Genomic DNA, 9,728 nt, shown 5'->3' with positions numbered 1-9,728 from the left:
AAATTCGGAACATGTAAACTAAATCGATTCGTATAAGATTTTGGACGATTAATGATTTCGGGATCCATGGTTGATATGTTTGCATGTTGTTGATACGATCTAGGGCTGAATACATGTTACTGAAATTATAATTCCCGGTTATATGTGGTGTTGTTATGATAGTTGATATTGCTTGGCTATGATGTAGGGTTGCATGTTAGTCCTTGATTTAGTTAATCAGATGATCCGGTCGATTGCTTGATGATTGTTCTTGATGATCATAGTAGTATGAATATGCATGATTGATGAATTGAATGCTGTTTGATCTGATTTGAAACTGCCAAAACTATTAGCAATTGTTACGGAAATCATGAGCTGCAATTAAGGAAATCAGTTACACATGCTTAGTCTCGACACAGATTGCGAGTCGGGAACTCCCTGTCTCAACTCGAGACCACAGCGCCGACACAAACAGCACAACTCGAGATCACAGTTGCGGGTCCGGTTGCGACTCGAGACCGTGTAGTCTCGACTGGTACATGATGACTCGAGACCTCCTTGGTTGCGACTCGAGATCTTCAGGCCAGCACAACTCGAGTCCGCCTAGTCTCGACTCAAGACCATGAACACATGCACACTGTTTTGGACTTTGAACACTGTTACGAGCCCAACCATTTGGGCCGCATACTTGGACTTGTTTACGTGACTGTTCTGTTGATGAACTGCCTTAATTATATGTGCATGCTATGATCGTTACTTGTGTACAATACATGTAGAATATACGTGCACTACTTGAATACGAACCTAACTCATATGGTAACCATGGTAGGACGTGGTTGACCACTATATAGCTTAATTGAACTTTGCTGTGTATCTGCCGAGCAAACCAAGGTGAGTTCACACCATTACCAAGGCATGGGATTCCCAGTAGAGCCACCTGTTACGACGTGAACTTACTGTTACGAACTTATTTACTGTGAACTCGCTCAACTAGTTGTTGACTCTCTGTTACATGCCTTGCAGGACCATAGGTACTTGGAGCTTGCACGGGAGGCGCGATCGTTGTGGGCACATGGACTGTTGAGTTCCATGATAAATATTTACTTATGAGAACATGATACTTATGTTGGGTTTTTACATTAATGCTTCCGCTACACTATTGATTATGTTTGGTTTTGAAAACACCTTTCGTATTGATGAATGACATTTACTAATTATACTTATGTTCAATATGATTGGTGGCTTGATCCTGGTCACGTCACGCCTCCAAGCGGTGGTACTCCGCGGGTGGATTTTGGGGGTGTGACACGCATGGGTTTTGGCAACTTAAAAAAGTTGAGCCAAATGGACGCATGGCGCATGGGTTTTGGCAACTTGACAAAGTTGAGCCAAATGGGCGCATGGCGCATGGGTTTTGGCAACTTGATAAAGTTGAGCCAATTGGACGCATGGCGCATCGGTTTTTGGCAACTTAAAAAAGTTGAGCCAAATGGACGCATGGCGCATGGGTTTTGGCAACTTGACAAAGTTGAGCCAAATGGACGCACGACGCATGGCGCTTGGCACTTGTTGTTTCCTTCTAAGGGAAGTTTTGTTGTCTTGGGGGGAATGTTGATGTGACTGTCCGATGTCCCTGTCTTATCGGAGGTGAACAGGCGCCTTTTTCAGTTTCCGTCAGTTACTTTTTCTGTCACGTTGTCAGGCCCTGTTACCCATGCTCCCGAAAAAAGAGGTGGCGTCTTCTCTTTCTTCTGACGTGTCTCTCCCCCATTGGTTGCTTTTCCTAGACTCTGACGGCCCACTACCCATCGCATTAAATGCGATGGGTATAAATAGGAGGCGGTTCCTCCCTCTTTCCTCACTTTTCAAATTTTTCGAAGTTTGGTTCTCTCCATCTCCTTCATCTTTTCTTCTTTCTTTGTTTGAAGACTTGCGTTTACCCTCTCATCATCTTCGTTATGTCTGGTGCAAATCCTTCCCAGAGGAAAAGGAAGAATAAAGGGAAGGCTCCCCCTGGCCCTGACCAGGCGGTTATAGGATGGAAGGAAGAGGAGTTCCACAATCTTGTGAGGGAGATGGGTTTTCGTCCTGAATGGGGGGCCCAATATCCGACTCCTGGTTCTACTGCCATGGATGCACCTCCGGGTTACTTGACCTTATATGCTGCATTCTTCCGGGAGGGTAACTTCAGGCTTCCCATTATCAAGTTTACTGCCTCGGTGTTGAGGAACTATAGGCTTCATATTTCTCAAATTAACGCGATTGGGCTTCCGCGTATTACTCACTTTGAGTTTGTTTGTAGAGCCCACCGTATTGATCCGACGTTTGAGATATTCAACGTCTTCTATAGTGTTACGTACACCAATGGCTTCTATTTTTTCAATGCCCGGACCGGCGTTGCTCCCGTTTGCTCCGTTCCTTTGAAGAGCTTGCATGATTGGAAGCAAAAATTTTTCTACATTCGTCGCGGTGTTATTCTGGTGGATATGCATTACCGGTCGGTTGGTGAAGGGATCCCGAAGGTGGACGTTTTGGTGGGTTTTGCTGAACAAGGTTGGTACAAGAAACTAACAGAGAAGGCAACTGCCATTTCTCAGTTGGAAGAGATGGCCCTAGTTGGTGCTGGGATGAGTTTGTTGTGGGTGCCGAAGAACCCCTTGGGTGTACCTGTTTATGGTTACCAAGCAAATGTATGTGATTTCTTCGAAGTATGTTTGAATTATCTTGTTTTTTGTGCGTTCTTCCTGATTGTTTTGTTTTTTTTTTTTTTGCAGTTGGATATAGTCTAATAAATGTTCTGGACCCGAAGGCTGTGGGTGCCATTGTTGAGGCGATCCAGGAAGATGGAAAGCCGACGTGGTTAGACCAAATTCGAGGCCGTTTCTTGCACCCATCTGATGAGAGCTTTGCTAAGTATGCCAACGTTGCCTTAGGTGAAGATGATGAAGATGACCCCATTAATCCTATTCGAGAGGAAGTTGTTGTTCTCTCGAGTGGAAGTTCTGGTAGATCTTCTGAAGGTCTAACTTCGCGTTGCGCGCGTGCAGGTATTACGCAGGCTGCTGTGAACGAGCCTGTTCATGAGGTTGTTGGTGGTGATGCAGAGATTCCTGTTGCTCCTTCTGCTGAAGTGGAGACAAGGAAGAAGACAAAAGCTGATAAGCCTGAGAAAGGGGAGAAGAGGGTTGAGGGCAAAACAACTGGTACTTTTCGTGAACGACCCTCTACTCTTCCTTTTCTAGATTATGTAGTCGTATCTGATACGTTGTCTGGTTTAGGAGCTGGAGAGAAACCACGCGGGTCTGATCCAGAGGACCGCGCTACCTTGACGGAGCATTTGAGGAAAAAAGCCCTCGAAGATAAGAAACGCAAACTTGACGAGCAGGCCGCTGCTCTTCTTGCTTCGAAAAAGGCTAAGCTCCATAAGGAATCCCCTCTTGCGCCTTCCGAGTCTGAAATAGATATGGGTATTTTCAGTGGAGGCCGCGGGAATCTCTTGGAGGAGATATATGCTGCTTCTGCCCCTACTGGTAATGGTTTTGCAGTTGTATAGTTCTTGCATGTTTCTTTGAGTTATTTTTTATTGTTGTGGTTGCTTTATGACAGGAGTCAAGTCTGGCAAAGGGTCTCGTAGGTTGGATACTTCACAGATCACTCCTCCGCAGTCTCCTCCGTCGAGGACGATTGGCTTAACCCCTCCCCGCGATGATCTTGGGAAGAAAAAGAAAGAAGATGAAGCAGTTGCAGAGAATGTAGGTGAAGGTGGTGTCGATGTTGTAGGTGGTGTTGATGCCGGTGATAGCAGTTAGGGTGTGGAGACCGAGGTGGAATCCAGTGAGGCCACCCCGCACCAGACTATCTATACCAAGCACCCTCCCAGGTGGTAGTGGTGCTACTTCTGGTGTTGTTCGTAGCCCGCAGTTTGAGAATGTTCATGCTGAGTCCTGGGATACTCACAACCCTGCTTGTGATCACTTGCCGCACGCTCCTCGGTGGAATCTGACTCAAGGTTCCCGGATGAATGATTTGGGCAACTGTCATGATTTCTTCTCTATGTCTCTTCCTCCTACTGAAAGGATGTTCCAGAAGCGGCGCAATCGTTTTGAGTTGTTGGATGATCATGTGCGCGCTGGAGTTAATTTCTTTGCCTCCTCTCAAGAAATTGTCCGTGAATGGAGATCGATGGGAGAGGAGACAGTTGAGTTTGAGGATGCCCGAAAGGCGTTTGCTGAAGAGAAAGAGAAGTTTAACTCGGAGAAGAAAGGTTTACAATGGAGGATTTCGGATGCTGCACAAAAACTTGAGCAAGAAAAAAAGGTTAATGTTCAGAAAGAAAAGGACTGGGAAGCTGCGTGTGAGCGTACTAACGCTGAGATGCAATCTCAACGTGAAGCGATTGTTCGGTTATCTGGTAAGAAAAAGGAGCTTGCTGATGAAGCCCATCAGGCGCGTATGGCGTTTGAGAAGAGAGAGAAAGAATATGTCGCTCGTATCGACAAGCTGGAGCTCCTTGTTAAACAAAAGGTTTCTGAGTGTGAGACCACTGGAAAGCTTCTCGAGGAGAAAACTTCTGAATGTGCAGCTTCTGATGGTCTTGTTGAGGAGGTATCTGCTGATTGCAGATGGTTGTTGTCACGTGCAGTACCTTTGGTAAGTTCCTTCGTTTATGTTCGCCTTTTGCATGTTTTGACAATCCTTCTTATGTTGCCATTTGCTTGTTTGCAGCTTGCTGACCGTATTGTGAACTCTCCTGAACTTGCCACGTATATGTATGAGTTGGGTCAGGCGGGATACAATAGTGGTCAAAAGTATGGCTATTCTGAGGGTAAAGCTACGGTTATCAATAAGGAAAAGGACGACCACTTCGAGCTTTACGCGGAGGATTGTGATGGTAGGTATGCTGCAAAACGTAAAGAGTTTTCCTCCTTGGAATTTGCCGTTGTTAAAGCTGCTGAGAAGCTAGCTAGGAAAGTTGATGGTGTTGCTTTGTTGAAAAAGGCTCTTGGGGATGAAGCAGGTGCGGCGGGAGGTGCAGGTACCAGCCATCCTAAGTGAAGGATTCCGGCCTGTGTGCCACGTATGGCCTTAGACGGCACTATAATTTTTGGTGACTTGTGAACAATTTTTGTTTTTGGTTTACCTGTTATGTTTGTGAACAACTGATCATGCTTGACCTTTAATATGTTGATACTTGCTTTGTTTTTATGCGAATTTTGTTATCGTCATAAAATGTGTATGTAAAATTACTTTGATTAGGTGTCACGAATGAATGATGGCGCTGACAGGTTTGTGCTGTGTTAATGACAACGTTTGTTCTGTCGTATTTGCGCACGAGTTGTTTCGTGACTATGAAGTGATCGAGTTGCAGGTTATTGTGAGAGCTCAGATGTGTTCAGCTTTGGGAGCCTTCAATGTTTATTTACCTTGCTATCGATGTTTTCGTGTTTGTGTGGGCATGAATTTTTGTTTTGGCGTTTTGTAGGCTTTAGTTGTGTTTCTGACCCGGCTGTGCACTTGGTTGTGACGAGCCTCGGAGGTCTACAACGTTTCCTATGGTCGAGCCATTGATGTTTTCGTGTACGCCCAAAGTAATATATGAAGTTATGACAGGAAATTTGCAAAATATAAAGATAGCCAAACACTTCTTGTATTACGATAAATGTGTCGGCGATTCAGCCATTGCAATTACATGACTCATTTACATATAACACCTTCTCAGCTGTTGAGCATTCCAAGTTCGTGGAACATCTTTGTTGTCGATAGTGCGCAGCTTGTAAGCTCCCTTTCCGAGTACTGCGTCCATGATGTATGGTCCTTCCCACTTGGGAGCCAGTTTTCCTAGTTTCTCGGCGTTTGAAGCCTCGTTGTCTCTTAGGACGTAATCCCCTGGGTTGAAGGTGCAGACTCAGACCTTGGAGTTATAATATTTTTCCAGCTTCGTTTTGTATTTCGCTTCGTTGATTGCCGCCATCTCTCTTCTTTCTTCTAGGAGGTCCAGGTCGATCCTTCTTTCCTCTTCGTTGTCGATTAGGTTCATGGAGAGCATTCGTGGGGACGGCAATCCTATCTCTGCTGGTATTACTGCTTCAGTCCCATAAACTAGACTGAACAGTGTCTCACCGTTGCTTGTTTTTGGCATTGTTCTGTGGGCCCACAATATGCTGGGCAGCTCGTCAACCCAGCCCCTTCTTTTCTCGCCTAGCCTTGCCTTGATACCATCGACAATGCTTTTGTTAACTACTTCTACTTGCCCATTCCCCTGCGGGTGCGCAACCGAAGAGAAGGTGTGTTCGATGTGCAATTCTTTGAACCATCATTCAAGATCGTCTGCAGCGAAGTTCGTTCCGTTGTCGGTGATGATTCTAAGCGGTAGGCCGAAACGGCATATGATTTGTTCCCGTATGAATCTCTTGACGACGGTTGACGTAGTTGATGCAAGTGCCTTCGCCTCTACCCATTTGGTAAAATAGTCGACCGCGACTATTATGAATTTGACCGCTCCTGTGGCCTCTGGGAAAGGGCCGATCATGTCTATTCCCCACTGCTGGAAGGGCCATGCAGTTGTGACTGGTACCAATTCATTTTTGGGGCGCATGGTCTTGGGCGCATGTCTTTGGCATCCACTACATTTCCTCAACTCTTTTACCGCGTCTAAATGCATCCCGGGCCGGTAGTACCCGTCGTTCATCACTTTTGCCACCACCATTCTTGGCCCGGCATGTATACCACAGATTCCTTCATGGACCTCTCTGATCAAATAGTTTGCGTCTTCAGCGTCGACGCATTTCAATAATGGGCCAAGGTATGACTTTCGGTATAAAATTCCATCGGCCATCTGATAATGCTCGGCCTTGTACTGGATTTTCCTCACCTCGGCTTTGTTCTCAGGGAGTATCCCGGATTGAAGGTACATGATTATTGGAGTCATCCAAGACGTTGTCCCCGTCTGGATGACGCTTACCTCCCGAAGTGGAACAGATGGGTTGCTTAACACTTCTATGCGCACATCCTTTGCAAGGTGTTGAAAGCTCGTAGATGCGAGTTTACTCAGCGCGTCTGCTGGTTTGTTCTCGCTTCTGTTTATGTGATGCACCTTGTAGGAATAGAAGGTTTGTAGCAACGTCTTTGCTTGACTCAGATAGAGCGCCATTACATCTCCTTTGGCTTCGTATTGGCCGTTAATTTGTCCAGCCACTAACATGGAATCTACATGCGCTTCGATGTGTTTGACTCCCATTTTGATTGCCAATCTTAAGCCAACAAGAAAGGCTTCGTACTCTGCTTCATTGTTCATGCTCTTGAAATTCAGACGTATGGTGTACGTGAATTCGTGTTTGTCAGGGCTCACCAGTTGAAGCCCTGCGTCTGCGCCGTCTTTGTTAGACGGGCCATCTGTGTATAGCAGCCATGGTTCTTCTATTTGCTGCTTTTCGGCCTTTTCCATTACTTTACATTCCCGATCCTTATCGTCGGGTACCTCTGTCATGAAATCTGCTAACACTTGGCCTTTGATGGCTGGTCATGGTCTGAAAACCACGTTGTGGCCGCCAAGTTCTATCGCCCATTTAGCTAACCTTTCTGAGATTTCTGGCCTTGCCAAGATGTTGCCGATGTTGTAGTTTGTTAACACATGTATGACATGGTTAGCGAAATACCTTCGCAGCCGTCTTGATGCATGGATCAGTGCGAGGACTAGTTTCTCCATGATGGCGTACCGAGTTTCTGGGTCGGTTAAGGTTCGTGACACATAGTAGACTGGTGTTTGGATACCTTGACGATCGACGAGTAGCACTGCTCCAACTGCTCTATCAGAAGCTGACAAATATAGTACCAAGGGTTCTCCTTTGATTGGTGCGGTTAGTGTTGGCAGCTTGATGAGGCAGTCTTTCATCTCGCGGAACGCGCTCTCCGCTTCCGGAGTCCACTGAAACTGGCTTTTCTTCATACAGTTGCGCAATGTTTTGATGAACGGAAAGGATTTTGCGGCGTGATTAGCTAGGAAACGATTGAGTGCTGCTAATCGTCCTGCTAATTTTTGCATCTCTTTGATGTTTGATGGGGAAGGCATTCTTTCGATCGCTTGAACTTTTTCTGGGTTTACTTTGAAGCCATCTTTTGTGACAATGAAACCCAAGAATTTCCCTTCTTCCATGCCAAAAGTGCATTTTGCTGGATTTAGCTTAATGCTTATGTTGCGCAGTGTGTTGAAAGTCTTTTGGATGTTCACCAGCATCATGCTTTGTTCCTTGCTCATAATCACCAAATCGTCCATATACACTTCAATGTACTTGCCGATGGCATCGCTGAACATCTCGTTCATCAATCTCTGATAAGTCGCTCCTGCATTCTTTAGGCCGAAAGGCATCTTGGTGTAACAGTATAGCCCTGTCGGCGTGCGGAATGCGGTTTTGTCCTCATCTTGAACAGCCATTTGGACCTGGTGGTACCCCTTGTAGCAGTCAAGGAAGCACTTCCACCTGAATGTTGCTAGAGAGTCGATCGTTTCGTCGATATCTAGTAAGGCGTAACAGTCACGTGGACATGCCTTGTTTAGATCCTTGTAATCTACGCACATTCTCCAGCTACCGTTTGGTTTTTTCACCATCACTGGGCTTGCCACCCATGTTTGGTATCTGACTTCTCTAATGATGCCCGCATTCAATAGCTCCATTACTTGTTCTTTCATGGCATCGTGTTTTATATCGCCCAAGTGGCGCTTGGCGTGTACCACTGGTTTCGCTTCTTCTGAGACATTTAACCGGTGTTCTGCTATGTGTCGTGGAACACCCACCATGTCGGCTGGTGTCCAGGCGAACACGTCCATATTTTCGTGTAACAATTTTTTGAGCGCCGCGCGTGTTAAATCGGACATCGCAGGTCCTAGGGTAACTGTCTGTTCTGGGTACGCGCTATTTAGTACCCATTTCTCTGCTTCTGCGCGTGGTGCTGGTTTACTTGCCTTTGCAGGTCTGACCTCATCCGTTGCTAAGGCCTCTTTGCTTGCGTATATTAATGCTATGCCTGTTTCTGTTGGGAATCCAACAGCTGAGTGTGGCGCAGAGCATATCATACTGAAGTCTCCTTGGGATTCCCTTCCTAAGAGAATGTCGTGTCTTGAATGTGCTGGCAGCACCATGAACGTGGCCTCCTCTGTTCTTGAGTTTCTTCCGTCTGAGAGTAGCACCGGGAATGATATTTGGCCAAGATGGAAAATGGCTTCGTTGCAGAAACCAGTTAGTGGATAATTAACTGGTTCTAAGCGCGCTTTATCCTCTTGGTCGAACTGGTTGAAACATTGTTCGTATATGATGTCCGTGGTGCTTCCTGGGTCGATGAAAATGTAATCAGTCTGATAGTGACCAATTACCCCAGGAATGATGATGGGTCTTTTTTTCTCTCGGGCCACCTCTTACAACTGGGAAAACAACTTGCCTCTCGCGCCACGAGTCGTCTTGTGCGCGCTTGTTGTAATTCTTTCTTGGCCTTCGCGGACCCCCTTGAACCATGTGCGTTTCTAACTTCCGGAGCATTTTATTGTCCGGTCCTTCTTCTCTTCGTTGAATTTGGCGGTATTCACGCTTCCCGCCTTTTACCAGATGAGTAAGCTTTCCGTCTCTCAGGGCCCTTTCTATTTCTTGTTTTAAACTAAAGCAGTCGTCAGTTAGATGACCCGTGTCTTTGTGAAATTCACAGAAAAGGTTGGGATCTTGACCCCTCTTGTTTCGCATCTGTAGGGGTGGTTTGAACTG

General features: G+C 46.1%; 1 protein-coding gene across 1 annotated transcript; it reads right to left on the bottom strand.

The window, feature by feature from the left end:
* Positions 1–6,292: 6,292 nt before the first annotated feature.
* On the bottom strand, positions 6,293–7,423 carry LOC110882088 (protein NYNRIN-like). The gene has a single exon (XM_022130186.1). It carries the CDS (start codon positions 7,421–7,423, stop codon positions 6,293–6,295), a length of 1,131 nt encoding a protein of 376 aa, XP_021985878.1.
* Positions 7,424–9,728: the final 2,305 nt, after the last annotated feature.

The sequence above is a fragment of the Helianthus annuus genome, chromosome 10 (assembly GCF_002127325.2).
Source record: "Helianthus annuus cultivar XRQ/B chromosome 10, HanXRQr2.0-SUNRISE, whole genome shotgun sequence".
In the NCBI taxonomy this organism is placed as follows: Eukaryota; Viridiplantae; Streptophyta; class Magnoliopsida; order Asterales; family Asteraceae; genus Helianthus; species Helianthus annuus.
Note: the sequence above shows the minus strand (reverse complement) of the source record. Positions and strands in the feature narration are given on the sequence as shown.

Excerpts from the sequence above, each read along its gene's own strand:
- LOC110882088 (XM_022130186.1), bottom strand. The coding sequence starts at position 7,423 with ATGGAAAAGGCCGAAAAGCAGCAAATAGAAGAACCATGGCTGCTATAC.